General features: G+C 38.5%; 1 protein-coding gene across 1 annotated transcript in view; it reads left to right on the forward strand.

Moving 5' to 3' along the window:
- ABLIM3 (actin binding LIM protein family member 3) overlaps positions 1–21,110 on the forward strand; it is a 168,105-nt gene extending 146,995 nt beyond the window's left edge. Inside the window, exons 14-24 of the mRNA XM_070933971.1 lie at positions 841–848; positions 1,105–1,144; positions 7,043–7,177; positions 7,681–7,745; positions 8,362–8,509; positions 11,368–11,397; positions 13,132–13,190; positions 15,004–15,064; positions 16,130–16,137; positions 18,996–19,076; positions 20,933–21,110. Of these exons, the coding sequence (XP_070790072.1) occupies positions 841–848; positions 1,105–1,144; positions 7,043–7,177; positions 7,681–7,745; positions 8,362–8,509; positions 11,368–11,397; positions 13,132–13,190; positions 15,004–15,064; positions 16,130–16,137; positions 18,996–19,076; positions 20,933–21,046 (749 nt within the window). The 3' untranslated portion in view covers positions 21,047–21,110. The remainder of the gene's footprint in view (positions 1–840; positions 849–1,104; positions 1,145–7,042; positions 7,178–7,680; positions 7,746–8,361; positions 8,510–11,367; positions 11,398–13,131; positions 13,191–15,003; positions 15,065–16,129; positions 16,138–18,995; positions 19,077–20,932) is intronic.
- The last annotated feature ends 278 nt before the right edge of the window (positions 21,111–21,388 follow it).

The following is a 21,388-nucleotide window of genomic DNA, read 5'->3' on the forward strand; positions in this document are numbered from 1 at the left end:
TCAGCTGATAAAGTTCCTCTTTGGGATTTGATTATTTTTCATTCACTTCCTAATCAAACTCCAGATGGATGTTGGTCCTTGTAGAAATACTTGAAATTTATAGTTTGGGATTAAGTATTTCCACATGTTTGTTGCAATTTCTTGACCTTAATGTATTCTGAAGGGAATCTCCAGAGATACATGGAGCAGGAAGGTGAAACTGACCTGAATTAGGCAAGATCAGCGGATGTAATTGGCCTGAGTTGCCTTAATTGGCCTCCTAGAATTTTCCTTGCCCTAGTATTTCCCTACTGAAACAGGCATTGTGATGGCTACTGCTCCTGTAGCTTTTGCTTGTGTCTTTTATGGATGGTCCTTTTGCCTATACATTGGATCAGCCCATCAGTAAGCTTCTGTGCTAGTAGCTCCTATTCCCAGCTTGCTTTGCTTCTCTCTTATTTGAAGAGAATATGGCTGACTCCTGGATGAGGATGGGTTTTTGTCCCTGAATCTCTAGGTAACCAACTCATAAATCATCCTGTGCCATTGCCAGACAAGGAGACAATGGCCATTAGTACTCACCAAAGGAGGCCTTCCTATCTCCCGAGCTGAGGCCAGCTACCAACTGTGCTAGAAGGAAAGCTGTCTGCCTGACCCTGCATGCTGTCAGTAGTGAGCATGCTCACCGCATGACCTCTTGTGCACGCACATTCACTGTCTTAAAGCTGTTGAAATAGCACACAAAGAGGATTAATTCCTTCTCTCCCCCCCCCCAAAACCATCTCCCAACCTAAGTTCACTCGGCAGGTATTTAAGATAGGCTGTTTTATCTTAAGATGGGAAAGTACTGAGTAAAGTAAGCAGGCAATGTAATCTTGGACAGGCAATTTTATTTGCAAATCTGATGGTTCCTGTGCTTAGTATAGGGATCATGCTAACCTTTTCTATATCATATATGTTTTTTACTTGTGCTGCCAAAATGATACGGAGAAGATTCCCACCACCCCTCTTCAAGAATGACAGGCAGGTTCCTGTATCTCTAAGCTACACACTCTGGCTCCTCCCTTTTGCTATCTCCTTCTTTCCTTCATTATTTTTCTTTCTTTACCTCCAGCTGCTGCAGAGAGTAACATCTATCGGAAACCACCCATCTATAAAAGACACGGTACAGTTTGGGCATGGCTTTAACATATATTTGGGCATGCAACTTAGAATAAACCAAAGTTCTGCTCAGGTCTGGTGGTGTGCATTGGAAGTGGCTCGATAAACTATACAAAAGTTGATGGCAATGCCAGACCATCGACATAATAGACTTTGAAAAGAAGGAAAGTATAATGGCCTTTCAGAAACCTGAGATGAGGATTGAGCAGAAAAGTTTGGCTTGCTAGATCTCTTATCTTATCTTAGGGTGCCTCCATGCGTTCAGAAAAAGTAAACCCTCAATAATGTAACTCATGCAGGCAAATAGCACGTTGCTTTTAAAGTGTATAATTCTCATTTTCAATTAACTTTTAAAACATAAGGATATCAGCTGGAGCAGGACCATATACTTACTGAGATCCTTTAGATTTGTGGTTGTGCTGCTACTACTACTGCTGCTCCTTAGCTTGAAACTCTGCAGGGTGTGAAAATAGATGGAGGGAAGAACAAGAACCAAAGGGAGCAAAGTATTTTACAAAAGGAGCTGAAAAAAGAAGAGTAGGGGGGAAAGGGAAGGCAGATTGAGAACTTTGGCAAGAGAGAAGAACCTTTGAACAGCAAAGTGAAAAATCGTGAATAATTATTTTAGAAAACAACAAAAAAGTATTCATGGAAGGGGGTTGACAACCCTACAGGATTTTAAATGTACACATTAGGGGGTTTATATAATTGTGTACAAGAAACCAAAGTATGTTACATAAAGGAGTGTCACAAGAAGTCAGAGTAATGATAGAAGTGTGTGATTTGGGCAGCAAAATGTCAGATAAGTATTGAGAGATCAAGCTGAGATCATGGGAATCAGAGTGAAGTCTGCAGTAATCAACAAAGGAGATGTCCAACACGTAGAGTTTCAGCCAAGAAGATGAACCAAAAGAGTCCCATTGTTTTAATATTGTGTGCAAATTCAGAAGTGACTTAGTTGTATGATGAGCTAAACATAGGAGTACAGAAGAGAAATGAATTTCAATTTTTTTAAAAAGGCTCTAGGCTGGTTTAAGGAGATAGTTGGATATAATGGCTTCTATATTAAAAAAAGTTGATGAGAGAAGGAATGGTAAGTCCAAATTTGTACTTGAAAAATATATTGAAGCGAAAATGTCACAAAGTGAATAATATATGAACCTCGCTGTACTTTTCTGTGGCATTATCTTAATGTATTGATATGTTTAAAAGTACAAGCCATATGAATCTATCACAGATCTTTAAAAATTGCTACAGCATCATCAGATATCTAGCTATAAATCATCAGATATCTATCCTATAAAACTCTTTGCTGCTGGAGCAGTTGAGAATAGGCACAAAACATTCATAGGGACCTCCACTCATTTATCTCTAATTTGTACCAGCCTACCCTCCCAACTAAGCAGAAAATGCATGTCTGTTTACAAATCCTTAGAAAAGCATAGCATAATTCTAAGAATCATTAATTTAGAAGACTCATAATGTTTGAAGAGTAAAGCTTAAGCAAAATGTTTAGCAAACAATATAAAGAATTGTATGAATCATGATTACTTGGCTGCTTTTGAAGACCAATGAGCACCACCAGAGTATCCAGTCCAATTCTCTGCCTTTTACTGTTTGTAAAACAGGCCAGAAACATAGTTTGACTTCAGGTTAGGATGCAGGCACAGATCGTGCAAAAGGCACAAGGCTGGATTTGCTTCAAAGCTGGGTATCCCATACTCTTGTTGCAGTGGTGAAATCCAAATTTTTTTACTACTGGTTCGATGGGCATGGTATGGTGGCATGGTGGGCGTGACTTGGTGGGATGTGGCAGGGGAAGGATACTGCAAAATCCCCATTCCCTCTCCACTCCAGGGAAAGGATACTGCAAAATCCCCATTCCCACCCCATTCTGGGGCCAGCCAGAGGTGGTATTTGCCGGTTCTCTGAACTACTCAAAATTTCCGCTACCGGTTCTCTGAACTGCTCAAAATTTCCGCTACCTGTTCTCCAGAACCTGTCAGAACTTGCTGGATTTCACCCCTGTCTTGTTGTATGGCAGGAAAAGTTACAGGAACCAATTCTCTTTGTCACCTTTGGAGACAGAGCTCTGAGGTTATGGAAGGTGGAGCTCTGAAGAGGAAAAACTGTTCCTCTGAACTTCTCAACAGTCTGCTTTTATTTTAGAAAACTTGTGACATTTCCTTTAATGTGGTAACCAGGTGTCTCCTCCTCTCTTTCTTTCCCCCCTTTCCTAATGTGCTATCTTCATAACTCCCTGCTTGCTGGCTGACTGCACCCCACTGCATTGTAAGTAGCTGCCTTTGGCTCTATCCTTTGAAGCAGAAAGTTTCTGAGAACCTTCTGATTTCCTGCAGCAAGACTTGGAGTTTGTGTACTTCATATCTCTTAATTGTTCATTAAATGAACTCTTGGCAGTTTACAGATAGAACTTTTTTTTTTCTTTTTGGATGCAGAATCTTTTTACCCAAAATCACACAATGAAGATGAGTTACTTTGTAAATTACAGGCATGCAATCCAGAGTTTTGCCCATAATACTTGCTAGGGGGCATATATTTAAGACAAAACCATTATAATTGGTTATCTATTAATTCAATTTACATATTCATTTTAGAGCATCACAGCAGGAACAAATTGCATTGATCTGAAATAAAAAGAACATGGATTAATTAAAACATTAAAAAAAGGAATAGAATTTTGTACATGCGAATCAAGTCTATTGCCATAGCTACATCCAGATTGGGAGATTAGAGATTTGCAGCTGCTTATATAAAAGAATCCAGTTTAGCAATGCTGATGCATGCTTCTCATAATGCATAGCATGGGCCCCCAAATCATGTCTAGCTTTCTCTCAAAATATTATTATCCCCTTCCAAACTTACAGCCCAAACAGATGAGGCATAAATGGATAAATGTTTTTAATTGTGGGTGTTTGTGTTTGGGCATATGAAGACAGAGAGGAGGGAAGGGGAGAAAAATCTCCGTTCAGTTTTTCTTACTTGCTGTTGATCTTTGAGATGGAAACTTGGAATGAATACTTTCATCCCATGTTGAGTAGCAACTAACTTCTTTTTTTCTACCCTTATTCTGTAAGGTCACCTTGGACTAGATCAGGGGTGTCAAACTTGTGTTGTCACAGTGGCATCACATGACATATCAGGATTTTTTTCCCCTTCACTAAACGAGGCATGGGCATGGCCAGCACTTGACGCATCCAGCTCATGGGCCGCAATTTGACAGCCCTGGACTAGATACTATTCAAGCAATCAGAAATTTTAAAAATAATTAGCTTTCAGGAGTGATAAATCAGAATTAAGATCCTAGTTAAGAGTAGAGGACTTTAATATTTATCCAACCATAGTTCCTAGATAGGTTTCTGTTTGCTCCACTGCAAACTTTCTCCCCATGAAAATAGCAAATCTAAGGAACCAAGTCCCAAACTGCCATCTGAATTCCAATATAGATAAATTCCTTGTTTAGGTTGTTTAGTTTTCAAAAACAACACAACTGACAGTTATTTAAGTAGTATCTGATCATTTTGACTCTAAGATTAATGTTTCCTTCCTCAACTTGTTCCCCATCAATTTGGCTTCAAAGACATGGGTTGTTGCTGTAGGCAGTGAGCACTGAGTGGGTGGCTCCAAGATCTTCATGGGTAGGCGCTGCGATGGCTCACGTGGTAAGACGCTGAGCCTGCACTCTGCTGATACTGGGAGCTTGGTGGCTTGATTCCCATGAGTGAATAAACCACGTAGGGACAGGAAAGGAGCCTGCCCCAATTGCCTACTGGTATTCAGGCATCCCAGCATTCCACGGGTAAGATAACATCACCCAAAAAAATTCCTTTCATAGAGGCAGTCAGCTGCTTCAGTGATCTCTTGCTAACATGTGCCATATATATACATATATATACATATACATATATATGTGTGTGTGTGTGTGTGTGTGTGTGTATTTTCGTAGATATATATATATAGGCTTTCACATGAACCAATATACTTTTCCTGCTTCAGACATTTGCACCGAATGCAAAAATGTCTACAATAGCTGACATCACTTGAATGATATCAGCAAGGAGGTAAAAGCTCATATAGGCTGTGTGTTTTGGATTGTAAATGCTCTAGTGGGATTCTACTCTGTAAATCCTGGAGTGGATTATAGATTGATAAATGATATACTAGCTCTAACAGATAATGCTTGTTGCTACTACAGTTCTGCTATCAGTTAAGAGTGCCCCTTTGTCGTTTTCCTCCTCCTCCTCCATCACCACCACCACCTCCTCCTCCTCCTCCTCCCTTTCTGCTACCTCGTGAATCTAAACCCAACATTTTTGGGACATTAAAGCATGGAAACTTGACATATTGCCCCATACCAAGTCAATCAATTGGTCCACTTAATGAAGGGATGTCTACAAGGAACACCTGGCAGCCAGGCTCCAAAGTTTCAATCAGGAGTCTTTCCTGGTCTTCCCTGTTGATAACTGAGATTGAATTCTCTGCAAGAAATAAACTATAACTCTCCTGAATGCAGAGAATTAAAAATGGCACCAGCTGACATGGAGTGCAGCCTGTTCTATTTTTAAATTATGTGCAATTCCAGAACTGGAACCATTCCCTGGCTACAGCTACAGTTTGGCCAATGTAGATTTTGCTGGGCAAGTTTTACTGGCAAATGACAAACCGAGTAATTTCATTTCTCTATGGGCATAGCCAACTTTCTGCTTGGCGCATTGCCAATATGGGCCACTGACTGCTTTCAGACTATAGCAACAGATGACATTATCCTTGCCCCACTCCCAACCCTTCCCACAGGCACCCTTGCCTGGAATTTTCCAGCTTCCATTCAAAACAGCTGTTCTCAGAGCTTTGTTTCAGTCTATCAGCAGCTTCAGTTCTGATTGGCTGCAGTGTCTGTCATGCTCTCTCCCCTCCTCTGGCTGGTCACTCAGTTGACAAACATAGCGAGCTATTATGTTCTCTGCATCTACAGTTGCTGTTTGGGTTTCTTTTTAATCTGTTGTTTATCGAACGATAGCTCATTAACTCATTCAAGTCCCTTCGACCTTGGAGGTTAATGGCCCATTTGAACACCTACAAGTAGGCAGCCTTTTTCTGTCCAACTGGGTGAAGCATGGTGCTTTCCCAGTCTGCCTACAGGACTGCAATGTTTTGTTTTGTTTTTCTTTTTAAAATATGTTTAAATTTGCAATACAGGAATATTGCAACTTTGTTGTTATGAAGCTAAATTATCAATTCTCCCTTGCTAAGAAGTTTTCTGGAAGGAAAAACATGAAGGAATAATCTCTGAATCAAAAGCTGGGCACATGCCTTTCATGCATGATTTGGAAAGGACATGACCAGTCAGTGGCCATAGTGCACACTAAACACCAGATAGTTCCATTGCAACCCACTGCAATCTAGATTGGAATTTCTGAAGTTGACTTTGGAAGCAGCCAGAAACAACAGGGGAGACGAGCATCATGCACTACAGTACAGAATTGTTCACTATTATGTTATGAAGTCCTGACAGGAGTAGAACCACTTGGATCTATTGTAATTACACATAAAGATCAGGATCCATGTTTAATTATAAGGGTTTGGGCAGGAAGGAGATTCCAAATCTGAATCCAGCTCAATTTCTCCCCATCAATCTCCCAGACACTGTTCCCATATCTTACGTCCAACACCACATAACACTTATGGTGACATACCAGTGGGTAGGAAGTGAGTTTGGCTTTTGCATAAAAAGTTTTCCAGCTGATCCTCCAGTTTATATATTGGGATATCCAGGATAAATGTAAATAGGGCTGGTCATCTGCTTTCTTATATTATTTGAGCCAGAGCATCTAATGGGTTTGGTTTCCACTTCTGCTGATTCTTTCCCTGGTTGCTTTTTCAGATTCCCACTCTGCAGCTACAAAAAGCAAAACTAGTGAAGACATCACCCAGACCTCCAAATATAGTCCAGCTTATTCTCCAGATCCATATTATCACTCTGAAACAGAGTATTGGACTTTTCAAGGTTCACCCAAAGGTAACATTCTCCATTCAGGACACTAAAATCTTTATATTCCAACTATACCCCATATGTAAGGACTTACTGGGGGAGATTATATCTGAGATCTCCAAAAGAGGACAAGATGCTTTTGCATTTTATGACAGTTAACCCTGGTTCTCTGAAAGCCTTGGATGCAGTCTCCGAAGACATCCAAGTTAATTACCAAGTTGAAATACGATATAAAGAGGGAATTATAGCTTGTATGGCTGGAGAGTACATGTTCAATTCCCTGAAATATGAACATAATGTTAAAAAGTCAAAATTTATCTTATATTATGGATCCATCTACTTTCAATTCTAACAGCACCTTGACTTCCCACTCTCACTCCAGTGCACATCAGACTTTGATGGCCCTGCTAAAAAGAATAGATCACACAGGGTAACAGAAATCAGTCTTAGGCTCATCCCCAATAACTTGTTGACTTACTCTGACATTGGCCAAACTCCAAACTGAATGCTTTGACTATATTTCCATGTAGCTCCCCGAGTTCGAAGATTCTCATCAGGAGGAGAAGAAGATAGCTTTGATCGAGGGATGCACAGAGTGAGTGTACAGCTCTGATTAACTTTTCCTCCTGTCATGCTGGTATAGATAATACTCTTTTTATTTTGTCTTGTGGTAGTGAAACTTCAGTGTTTTTTCTATGGGGACCTCTAGTGCATTGGAAAGGAGGACTCACAACTTGGCAAGGACCCCAGCTATTTTTTGTATAGCCTCAGATAAAGCCACCTTCCTCTGTGATGAGGTAGACCTGCCTGATGACTATCAGATATGCTGGTCTTCCAAAATTCATATGGTTGGTTGGAAAATATGGAAAATTGAACTCCACATCATCTAACATTGATAGTTACTAAAAAAAAAAACATTGACCTCATCAAGCCTATCTCATACAAGATGTTACCTTTGGACATTATTATATTGTATTGTAATTGTTTGTCTGCTTTAGGTCATTGTATTAATATTAACCAAATATTAGTCTTAAGCAGACCTTTCTTGTTTCTGTAAAAACAAGAGGCTCCTTATTAAATGCATACATACATGTGTGTGTATGCATGCATGCATGCTTTGTATGCCTAAAATTCTACACCAAAGCTGAAAGAAAACATTTGTGTCTATGACTCCTACTCTTTTTTTACCCTTAACTTTTTAAAATATGTAGATCCAGACAGGAATTGGCCGATTGATACTGAAGGAAGAAATGAAGGCCCGTGCTAATTCATACATGGACCCTTGGACGCCTCCCCGCAGCTCAGCGAGCAGCAGAGAAGCTCTTCATACAGCAGGCTACGAGGGCTCCTTAAATGGCTGTAAGCAACAGCAGGCACATCACAACCACTCTGCCTGCCAGCAGAGGGCTGTTTTGGGGAACCCTCAACAATGAAAGATTGAGTGGTCATCAGCTGATTTTCTGTAGGAACCCTGATTCTATGTGAGGATCCCAGAGCATCGATCTCCCACCAGAGTGTTGAGATCAGTTGAAATCAGGTATTCAACCTGCTAGCGCTGGAAAGCTCCAATGCTAGCAGTTCAATGACAACCAAGAATAGAAGAAATTTGTACAATTGAACAAAACTATGGATGTGATCGTTCCAGCTATATTTTACTTGCTCCATACAAAAACATAATAAAGGGGGATGAGACTGGGGCTAAATGCCGATTAGCCAATTATCATAATTTCTAGTGATGTAATAGGAATGAAAACAAGTTTTATATCAGCTCAAAAATGTTGGACCACTAAAAATTACTAGTGGGAAATGGCCTTAGAGGTAGGAGAGCCCTGAAAACAAAGAAAATAACAGCAGTCAAGGAAGAGGAACTTTGTATGTTCAGAGTGATCAAACACAATCAATCCATTTGCTTAATTCTGTTTCTGGCACTTGTACTGCATTTCTTCGACTAATCAAACCATCTGATTTTTTTGCCATGCTAAAAAAAAAAAAAAGGCCAAAGAATAAGCTCTTAAAACCTTTACCTGGTAATAATTCAAATGTATCTTTGAGCTTGCCCTTTCCCACATGCATGTGTCCAACTCATGACCACTGTCTCTACTCAATCTCTATTTTCTCTATAACTTAATTGCCCTTGACTCCCAAGCATTTTTGCCTCTGTTCTGATTAGGGAGCTCTGCCCTCATAGTAATTCCTGCAGATCCAATATATCCCCCTACTAATGCTAAGGAACATCAAGAAGTAGCCTTTAAGTACATCCATTTCACTGCTTAGATGAGTTAGATGTCTGAAGAGATTCCTAGTTGTTTCCCTATTGGTTGTGTGCCTCACATACTGTATCAGACTAGGTGATGCTATGTCTGTGTTTTGTTGTAGCTTTATATTTCAGGATGCTAAAATAAAATTCAAGAGGCTGCTCTCTAGTGTTTGAGGTCAAAATAAAATTCAAGAGGCTGTTCTCTATTGGTTGAGGTCTAACAATAAAAACATACTCACCAAAGCCAGATATTCCAAAACACTTGAATTTATTTGACGATATGAATCACTTTGTATGTATCTCTGTGTTTCAATGATGCAATGTGGATTAACAACATACACTTTGTTGCAACAGTCAACTTTCGCATCCTAGTACACCTGAATGACCTTACTACAGCTGGAATCAAAAGAGATTTTTATTACATGAACTACTTTATCTCACTTACATTATTTTAATAGGCAGGTAGAGAATGAATGAAAGTTGAAGAATTACAGATGTGCACCAACAATAGCATCAACTGACCACCAGATGGGACTATTGTTAGCTGAGCAGTTATTCAATTTTTAAATTATTATTAAAGTCAAACTAGACCTGGCATGTGTGTGCACCTTTTTGCCATTCTTAAAAAAATAAATGCAAAGCAGTCTTAAGGGCTGTAAGACTGAGTAGATAAATGAGATAGAAACATGGCACACATAACACAAAGTCTCACTCAAAGCTCATTCTTTTCAACTCTTGATCATAGAAAAGGCAGAAGTACACTGTTTGGGGAAGGTTTTGAGCAGCAAATGTTATATAAGAGCAACAGTTTAAGAAAGAGACATACAGTATACTACAATTGTGCTAATACATGGAAGTATATAAAACATGGAATCCCGTGTCTGTATATGCAATCATAGTCATGTGTAGAGTCATATACATGTACATGCATGCATTTACACGTAACTACTCATTGTTCATCAGTGCTGTATTTTCTGAGAGATGTGAAACTCCTGCAAATAATTCCTTCCGTGTACCACGTAGGCCCATTTGGTGGCCCCTCTGGCCAGTACTCTGTTGCAAGCTCCATTTTTTTTATTATTATTATTTTTTGTAGATCTTCTTAGTGCAGAAACTGGATTTGCATTAGTGATTGGTCTGGCTTCTGCACTGAGAGGGAACTGTAGTCATTGGCTGATTAGGAAGAGTCCCAATTAATTAAAAGTAGGATTGTGGCAAACAGGCAAGTGATGGAAAATATTCAGGATGGGATCCAATTAAGCTACTGCAGAGGTATGTGCTGCACTCTGAGCAGCAGTGGCCTCTTTGATGATTGGAAAATTTCAGGATTGCTGATTTTTTTTTTTTTACTTTAATAGAGGCCTAAAGTTCATTATCCAGAGCCTGGTAAAAAATAATGGCTTGGATCCAGGGTTTCTGAAAAACAGACTCCGCCCAGAAATCTATGAAGAATATCAGATTACACCGGCAAATGCTTCCATACCAAATCTTTCTTTCTTTCTCTCTCTCTCTCACCTTCCCCAGCATTCTTTTCCACCAACTAGTTTGTGGGCAGGAACATTTTGGAGGGAAGGAAGGGGTGTGGGTATCCATGTGTCTTTTGGCTTTTGTGACGTGGGAGTCAGAGAATCTGCTGGCAACGTATAATCATCCAGATTTTTCTGAAGTCATGATTATTTATTTTGTGTGCACTGTTGTTGATAGAGCTTATAGAGTATATCAGGATAAGACTATTATTATCATTCTGAAAGAAAATAAGAAGATAACATGAAATTCCCACCTCTGCCCAGATACAAGGAAGTCCAGTGCCACCTACCGCTTGGACAGTATGATGACATTATTCTCATAGTGGTACCATCACCTAAGACAATTTTTTGCAGGAGTGTATCTAGTTTAATGCTCTTAAGAAAAAAAAAATGCCAACAATGCACCTGATATCTTGGTTTGTTTTCTTTTATAGCACCCCGGTCACACTACCTGGCAGACAGTGGTATGTGCTTCTTGATTTCCTGCCTCTTTTGCTTTGTGTTCTTCAATCCATTTTGCCTCTCTAATGGGGTTTCATTGGACTCGATGAGTTATGAGACTCTTTAGCCATAATTAGGTGGTGATATTTATGGACTGCTGTATGGCTTCACATATGTGCATCCATAATGTTCAAGAGTAAAGATGAAATGGCAACCCTACTATTTATTAAACAGAGTGAAATAGGTTACTATGCTCAGGTTGACCACCTTGGGAGGCAGTTCTCATGGGATTATTATCTGTGATTTACTTCATTAATGTATGTTTAGAACTAATAGGAATGGGTTTGTATGTTCTGAATAACTTCCCCTATCATGCCTTCAGTGAAATTATTCTGCTATTCTGGGGGGTGGAGTTCTTTCAGAGAAAATGTGGTGAAATAAATGAGTTGGTCAGACATAAGAAAGAACAAAATCAGATCCTTGGTCTGACTAGGCACCCTTGGACTAGTCGCCTTTTAGCAGTCATACCAGCTGATGATGAAGAAATTGTAAAGAATCACACAGTCTACGGCACGCTTATTTGAAGAAAGGCAAGATTTTTTAAAAAATACAGATTTTTTTTATCTGTATAGATCAGTACAGATAGTCCTTGACTTACAACACTAACAGAGCCCGAAATTTCTGCCATAAATCCAGGTACTCACATGAACTTGCGCATTTCTAGACATTTTTTGTAGCTGTCTTTAAGCAAATGCTGTGATTGTTCAGTGAATCTATGTATTCCTCTGGGTGTTAGTTTTTCTTTTTCCTGGAAATTGGCTGAAAAGGCCAAAAACCAGCAAAAAAAGTTTGTAAATTTCAATCATGTGAGAGCAGAACACTGCAACCGGCCATCAAAGCGAGCTGGTTGCCAAGCGCCCAAAATCCAGTCACGTGACTGCAGGGGTATGTCCAGCTATTGAACAGGGTCATAAGTAGCCTTTGGGTGATCTGTTGTAACTTTGAACAGTCGCTAAGTGAACAATTGTTAAGCAAGGACTACTTATAATAGCAATAATTATGCTATGGGTGGACATTCTTTCTGTTTCTTCTGATAATTAGGACCTGGGTATTTGCGGGACCGCCTTCTGCCGCCGATAGCCTCCCACTGACCAGTACGCTCCCACAGAGAGGGACTCCTCAGGGTGCCGTCAGCCAGGCAATGTCGGCTGGTGACCCCCGGGGGGTGCTTCTCTGTGGCAGCTCCCGCCCTCTGGAACGATTTGCCCCCGGAGATAAGAAGGATATCGGATCTCCGGGTCTTTTGCCGTGCCCTGAAAACTTTTCTTTTCCATCAAGCAGGGCTGGCGTGAAACCCCCCCCTTTTTTTTTAGTTTTTTAGTTGTTTAGCTTTTAATCTGTCAATGGGTTTTAATTCGAATTGTTTTAAAATTGGGCCAAAGTATATAATTCTTTTAATAATTTTAAATTTTGTATTGTTATGTGTTTTAGTTTTGGCTGTGCACCGCCCTGAGTCCACTAGGAGAAGGGCGGTATACAAATTGAATGAATGAATGGATGGATGGATGGATGGATGGATGAATGAATGAATGAATGAATGAATGAATAAATAAATAAATAAATAAATAAATAAATAAATAAATAAATAAATAAATAAATAAATAAATAGTACTGTTCTGTAGCTGGCCACAAGAAGGATATTTTTCCTTCACTGGAGATATTAATTCTGACTTGCCCATTCTTTTTTTTTTCCTCAGATCCTCTCATTTCAAAATCCGCTTCTCTTCCTGCTTACAGAAGGAATGGGCTGCATAGGGTAAGAGTGGCCATAGATTTCATCTCCAAGTGAAAGTATTTCCAATTATTTGTCTGAAAACTGCCATTTTAATAAAATTAATGTTGCCCTCCCCATCATGATCATTTCTGAGTGTCAGTCAGGAGTTCTCTAAGCTAATGTTGAGAGTCATGTCGGTGTCAGAAATGGGACTGATGTCCTTCCACAAGCGTTATGCTGAGAGAGTATTGGGCAGTTGCTAAGAAACAGTTAGGGAGACTCCTGGTGAAGATATGAACATATTAGATTACGAGTGGGAGTTTGGGATTAGAAAACCACAGCCACTCCTGAATATATAAGAATAGCTGGTGCCTCTGAATGGCTTCTTTAACTAGAGTGGAAAGCATTTGTCCAGTGTATAAAGTTTCTGCTGGAGAAGCAGTTTCATGATCTAAGCTCAGGCCTATGTACTGTATTCCATAGAGCCTGCTTATGGCTTTGTAGCACAATCCACTGCTAAATGAGAGGAAAGTTTACATCATTGGAATAATTCCTGGATCATATTCCCTCTCTCTTGTGAGAATGAGGAAGCTCTCTGACACAGCTGGGAGATGGAAGGGATAAGGAAAGAGTTATATTGTGCCCAGCATCCCTTAACTTGGCCTGCTGCACAGAGATAGTGGTGGGACACTATCCCATTAGTACTGTTGAAATTAGGATCTTCACAAATCCAGCCTCTTTCTGTTAATCCAGCCTCTTTCTGTAAAAAAAAAAAAGTTCCACAAAGGGTACAATGTATTGGGATAACACTACTCATGAACTAATCTTATAACTTCAAAACTATTACAATTTTTAGCTAATGTGTAACCTATTTCAATCTCATTAAGGCTTGAGAATTATTGAAATGCTAATATATCTGACTTTGGACAATCAATAAGATGACACTTAGATAAACTTCCTCAAAGGATGATTATGTGAATAACATTAAACATTGTTATAGTTATTGTGGACATTGTCTTGAACAAGACTGGCATACAATATATAAACAAGCAAAAATGTTATTGGTTCCTGCTGAGGAGAATATTCATATAAAGGCAAATCCCAAATTGAAGTCAACTTTCATTTCTAAGATTAATATGCTATTACCCTTCTGGCATATTTTCTCTAGAAAACACTGATTTTGGAAAAGACTTTTATTCTTTATTTCAAAGATGCTTTTTCAAAAGGCAACTGGACTGTTTTGAGAAAGAAGAAGACCACATCTCACTTCTAATCCACAAAGCTTCATTGGTTCTGTCCAGAATTATTATTATTGTTATTATTGTTGTTATTGTTATTATTATTATTACTCCTCCTCCTCCTCCTCCTCCTCCTCCTCCTCCTCCTCCTCCTCCTCCTCCTCCTCCTCCTCTTCTTCTTCTTCTTCTTCTTCTTCTTCTTCTTCTTCTTCTTCTTCTTCTTCTTCTTCTTCTTCTTCTTCTTCTTCTTTCTTCTCCTCTTCCTCCTCCTCTTCCTCCTCCCCCCCCCTTCCTCCTCCTTTCCTTTTGAAAAAGTATCTTTGACACAACTATGACCCGGATGACTAAGAATCTCCACAGAAATGTTTATTCTTTCCTCTTAGCTCCCCCTCATCCTACACTATTTCTCTGATTAATCTCCCACTATACTTCACTCTCACTGCCAGTACATACAAATGGCAGGAAAGTTTATTAACATCTTTATTGAATCAAGCATTTTCATATACTGTATTTCTTGCTGGAAGCAGCTATAAAAGAATAGAAGAATTTTTAACTGGATTCTGTTTTTGTTCCATTTACTGACCATTCCTTCTTCCATACTACAATTTTCTATGCAGCCTCCCAGCGCTGAGCTCTTCCACTATGACAGCACAAATGCTGTCAACTGGGGGATGCGAGGTGAGTGGAATGACCTTAGGACAGAAATTTGGGGGAGTGGGATGATTCATAGACTTGCTGACTGATAGGTTGGATTTTATCAATGTATTATGATGAAGACTGCTTTTAGGCAGGCTAAGATTGGGTGGCAGATCCATGTGCTAAATCGATACTGTGTTCTTGGGGCCTGTACCAGAATCTTAATTTGCTTGTTCCCAGATTTTCTCCTATCAGGATTTATACTGGCCTGAGATAGTGCTGTTAATATATTAGGGAAATATTTCTGAAAAACTTTACAAAATTTTACAAAAGAGCAACAGAATTGGCTGTGGTTATTACAAGTTAAATTGTGGTGCCTGGGGAAATCAATCTTCAGTTCAGAGTCTGCCCAATAGTTAATGGTGGGAAATATGACACTGATTAGATTCCAAATGACATATGAAGCCCACATGTTGTTGGCTTCTGATATAAAGTTTTTAAAGATTTAATGTTAAAGGAAATTGTGATTAGCAGAAGCAAAAATACTCATCCTATTAATCTTTTGTGGATAGTAAACACAGTTGTAGTTGACACATAGTGGCAGTTACAAGAGAAAGCACTTGCGACACTGAGGTCTATTGTTACTAGTTTCTACTGTTTCAAAGATTGAATTGTTCATTCTTTAAATATAATCTTCTAATCAAATGCATCAGGATAAAAGTCTTCTTCTCTGGAAAGCACCTATGTGTTCTATCAGTATATTCAAATCTCCCAAATGGTCCATGGCCAAATAAGTTTAGAAAACACTGAACTAAACAAATCTATACTACATGACTAGAATCCTCAAATTTAGCTTTACAATGAATTTCTTTTAGATTGTTTTAAAGGTAATCTATAGTGCTACCTATTATAGTCAAGCACACCCAAATAATGCCTAATTTTGCAAATACCACAGTATCAACGGGGGAGGGTATTTTGTTTTGTTTTAATTTTTAAGTAACAACAAAAGGGTTTGCAAATGCCAAAGATGCCATTGTTGAAGAAAAGGGACTGGAGACTAACTTATATTTTTTTGTCTCCCACCCTCTCCCTGTCTTTTTTTTTCAGAATACAAGGTAACATGCTCTCAAGATCCTTACGAGATTTCTAGAATCGTGGATGCTCTTTCTTTGGAAAGCAGGAAGCTGACCCTATACTAAATAGCAACCAGGAAAAGCTGCATTAATAGCCAAGTTAAAAGAGAATCTGATCTTATTCTCTTTTGCTTCTTTTGGTGCCATGAGTAACATCTATTTGAATAAAGGCATCATCAATGCCTATTTCTAAGTCAGGAGTTTCTAAATCTTTTGCCACCATGCTTCCCTTTAGTGTAGTCCTAATGTACACCTCCCCTAAAAATCTAAATACCAAAATGTACAGATGAACAATGAAAGCATTGCAAGTTTTGTTGTATTGTTTTCATTGTGTTCATGTTGGTGTTTGGATGATGGGTTTACTGTAATAAAGTAACTGAACTACATCCTTCACATTCCCTTGGTCTCTGTCTGTACCTCCCCCAAAAAGGTACAGCTCACAGTTTGCGGAATCCAGTCCTTAACTAAACCCAGTCATAAACTAACATGGCCTTGGAAGATACTGACTTTGAGTTATGAAACTTTGGATTAATATATATGTGGATGATGCTGAGCTGATTTGATGATTTAGAAAGAAATCTTAGTCCTCCTTATATTTGAGATATATAAAAAAGAATTGTTTGATAAAAAAATAAGAATTGAATGAATGAATGAACGAACGAACGAACGAACAAATGAGTGAATGAATGAATGAATGAATGAAGTCTTTGTGAAAATGTGTGCTTTTGAAGAATTAGATCAATATAGTTGTGGAAAGACTGAGAGAGAAGGTAAAGTATAAAATGAAGCAAAGAAGGACAGTATTTGAGGAATTAAGTAAAGGGTATTAGAAGTCAAGAAAGGTGAAAATAAAAACATTGCTCTACTTTGCTTCTAGTTTTTATTTTTAACACTTGCTGGAACCTTCTTTTCTATGTGCCAAGAACTGCCATTCAATTGCTAATAAACAAATGAAAACAAGTCATTTCCCATAGATATTACAATTATATCCCAATTATATGGGTTGTAATATCATAATTCACCTTCAGATTCCTGGATTCCCCTGACCTCTTCTGGTAACAGATATCTGGCCCTGTTGCTTTGAGGTAATATCAGCCTAAATCAGATTCTCCCAGAGCATCTTCACATTGAAAAAGTATAATTAGAGGTTATAAAATGTCTTTCTGCAAATTAGCATTTCGTGACCTGGTCCAGCTCAAATATCTTTGACTTTAGTTCCTAAAGTATATGCTGACAGAAAAGTATAATAATTGAAATTCAATATATTTAAAAACTATTATGATGTATGAGATATACTGACTGGCAGGATTTCAAACAGAAATCTTTTCCTGAGGCTGACTGAGGCTGAGAAATGAACTTGATTTTTTTTATATATGTAAAACATGACCTTTGTTACTGAGCTCCAGTCTACCATGTTCTACAAAGAAAGACATTATTTTATTATTAATAATTACAGCATATTACTAATAATATACTGAATTAAGTAAAGATAAATTTCTGCATCTGGGAAAGAACCGACCTACAACTAAGGAGGAATTTCCTGACAGTGAGAACAATTAATCAGTGGAATGACTTGCAAACAGAAGTTGTGGGTACTCCAATACTGGAGGTCTTAAAAAGAGATTGGGCAACCATTTGTCTGAAGTAGTATAAGGTTTCCTGCTTGAGCAGTGGGTTGTCTCTTCCAATGTCCCTTCCAGCTCTGTTATTTTGTTATCATTATGGCATCACTTGTGCTGTTGCTATCCTGAGCAAATAGAAACTGTAAATATCAGTGTTACACTGAATAGAATCATTGTATTGTAATCAGAGAAAGCAGTAATACTCTCCAAAAATATTCTTGTACTTCTCTTATGGCATGTATTAAATTGTGAGTTGCCAGATTCATATTACAATTGGGAAGTGCTTAAATCTAATTAAATTAGTAAATAAATAAATAATTTTTCATACCCACCAGCAAATTTACTCCAACTCCTTCCCAAAGCAGTCTGGGAACCCTGCAATGATTACGGTATCTTCACTTCTACTGATTGCAAAACGCAGAAAAAATGTAGGGAATCAGTACTCACTCTCTTTCTTCATAGCTGATTAATAGGAGATGAAAAATAAGACATCCTACCAATGTCCCAACTGCTATCATGGGTCGTGGTGTAATAAAAATCACATCGTCACCATGTCACACAGAAAAGGAAACAAATTAGTAGCATCTCAACCCATATTTTACAGTATGTGAAATCGCTTAGTGTTTCCAAAACAAAGAATCCCAAAAGGTTATAATGGAAAACTATCTGAAGATGATTTCTTTAAAACGTAAAGAAAAATGCTGGTTCCCTCTAAAGGCTTCCTGACCATCTTCCACTATTCCTCTATGGCAATTTAAAAAATGACAATTAAAAAAAAAACCTCTGAATTTGTAAAGGTGAAATGTTAAGCATGCTGGCAATTTTGCAACCTTTCCAACAGAACACTGTTGGACACAGGATGCTAAATCTCTATGAGCAGAACTTAAGGATAGGTACTAGAAAGCAGTAGTAGACAAGCATTTTGTCCAAAGGGAAAATGGACTACTTATAAATTTTACAGAGTTGCTGCATTTCAATAGGTAGGAAATGCCAGCATTGCTGTGATTTCCAATAAACTGGAATAGATTCAAAAATTAATAAACTCACTTCCCAACATAAAAAGTATTGTGAGATTGATTGGATCCAAGGCTAAATCCTAAAATGATGCAAAGTGCTGGTGTGGAAGCCTCCATACATTTTCTCAAAACTATGTTCAACTGATTCTTATTTTTCTGATTCTTTCATCCAGCATCATATTTTTCCCCCTTTCTTTTGTAGATATACCCTTATGAGTTGCTTTTGGTGACAACTAGGGGGAAAAATCGCTTGCCCAAAGATGCGGACAGAACTCGGTTAGAGGTAAGTCAAATCCAGCATCTGAAAATCTCCTTCAGGTACTTCTGGAACCTCTGAAACTGAATCTTCCCATTCTTTGGATTTTTGATGTCAGTGAGATCCAAGAAGAGGTCTATCGCAGAGGTGTAAAACTCGCATCATCACGGCGTCATCATGTGATGTATTGAGACTTTTCCCCCCTTCGCTAAACCAGGCGTGGGTGTGGCCAGCATGTGATGCATCCGGCCTGCGGGGGTGCGAGTTTGACAGCCCTGATTCTGTTATAGACAGATGCTTTCAAATTCAGATCAGTGACTATGTAATATTACTAACAGACTATTAAATTACTGGTAAATAGTTTTCAATTAAGTGAATGGTAAAGTAAGCACTTTTAAACTAATCATACATACCTAACATACATACCTATATTCAGCCTAACTATACAAGTAACTATGGTAAGCAGTGCACTGTTTCAGGGCCAATATAGCCACAATATTGAGATTGTGGCAGCTTGTAAATCTGATTGATTCATTTATTGATAGATGATAAAATATGATAGATTAGATAGACAGACAGACAGACAGAACTAATCAAGAAAATACTGAACCTACTGCAAGCAAGGAAAATCACTGCAGTTTTCTTCCTTCCCCTACATGTTAGATGCCAGCCTTAACAACCAAAAGATTCCCTGCCTTTACAGTTTTCACAGCTGCCTGCATCGTATATTTGTACAAGATGACCAGGCTGAGCCTGAGGGAGGGGTCAAATGCATCATCAGTCATAAGTCCCTGCATGCCCACAAGAGATCTAAGTCTAGCTCACCTTGAATGCCTTCTTAAGTCCCACCAATTTCCTTCAACTTTTAGTAGTGCAGATACTTGTAGAGAGCTTAACCTTGCAATAAATCTTTATACTCATTTGAACTGCCTGAATCTCCTGATTTTTCTGGTGCTTGACAAAATGTTCTTTCTAAATCAGTTTCTTTCCTCATTTGTGGAACACAAAGCGAATCATTTGTCCTTGCAACATATTTTTCCTGTCTGTAGGTAATTAAGACTCAGGTTGTTTTCAGATGGACCTTTTGATCTACAGTTTGCTGGTCCATCCTGATAATTTCTCAGTGGATACAAAAAATATAACTTATATTTCTTTAATAATCAGCTTAGTTTTGGCCTTCCTTTTGTCAATTTTGTTCTAAGTAAAGAAATAGTAAGAGAAGTATTTGGAGAGAAAGACCTAAAACGGAAATATAAATCATCAAAGATATGGATGTTTTTGGCTGTTTCTGCTCCTAGAAGCTTTGCTTTGTTTATCACCCTTTCTTCCTCCATTCTATTCCTATATACCAAAGTTGTGAGCACACAAACTTGTGTGTTACAGGAGTGTTAATATAATAACAGGAGAAGGAGGATACAATACCTTGAGCCTAGAAGTATTTTGTAGAGAAAAATAAAAATGCATAAAAAGAAACACATGCAAGGACACCAAATGTGTGCTTGAATGTCTGTAACTTTAGATGTGTTCATGGGAAATTGGAACAGGTAGGTGAGAATGGGCTGGAAAAGAGGGTGGGGTGAATGACTCAGATATTTAGATCTCCAAATTCATCAAGGCCCACCTCTGGTATGAAAGTCCTTTCAATAAATCACCAAAATTGACTTTGTGAATAATTGTGCTACAAACTCCAACAGATTACTATGAGAGAAGGGTCATATCTGGGTGCAGCCTCAAATGTAGAGCCTGAAGATACAGTGGTGAAAACTAAATGTTGCCTCAGAGCTTACATATCTTTCAGATCAGGTGCCTGTTGTCACACTTGTACAGATCAGGTGCCTGTTGTCATATTTGTATAACAGCATACCTCCCTGTTCTCTTTCCAGCGCCATCTGTCCCCAGAGGAATTTTACCAGGTGTTTGGCATGACTATTGCTGAATTTGATCGCCTGGCTTTGTGGAAAAGAAATGAGTTGAAGAAGCAGGCTCGGCTATTTTGAAAACAGTATATACAAAAACTATATAAATATCTCTATATAGAAGCTCTGTATAGTACAGAGTAGAATTTCTGGCTGTTCTCTTTGGAAGCCTGTAGAATGAACCGAAGTCTCACAGATATTTTTATGCTCTTTGTTTCTTTTATTCTTTTTTTTTTTAAAGAGTAACTGTTGGGAAACTTTTCAAGTGTGGGGAGGATGTGGGAACCTGTTTTATACTGAGCTGTTTCTTTTTCTTACATCAATGTTGAGAACCTTGGGCATTATCATAGTTCACCCGTGAGCCTCTTAAAAGCAACTCTGGAGAGATAGGATGATGGAACTGGGGGCATTTTTGATAGAGCC

Source organism: Pituophis catenifer, unplaced genomic scaffold (assembly GCF_029215685.1).
Source record: "Pituophis catenifer annectens isolate HBS135680 unplaced genomic scaffold, rPitCat1.0.hap2 SCAF_2, whole genome shotgun sequence".
Classification (NCBI taxonomy): domain Eukaryota; kingdom Metazoa; phylum Chordata; class Lepidosauria; order Squamata; family Colubridae; genus Pituophis; species Pituophis catenifer.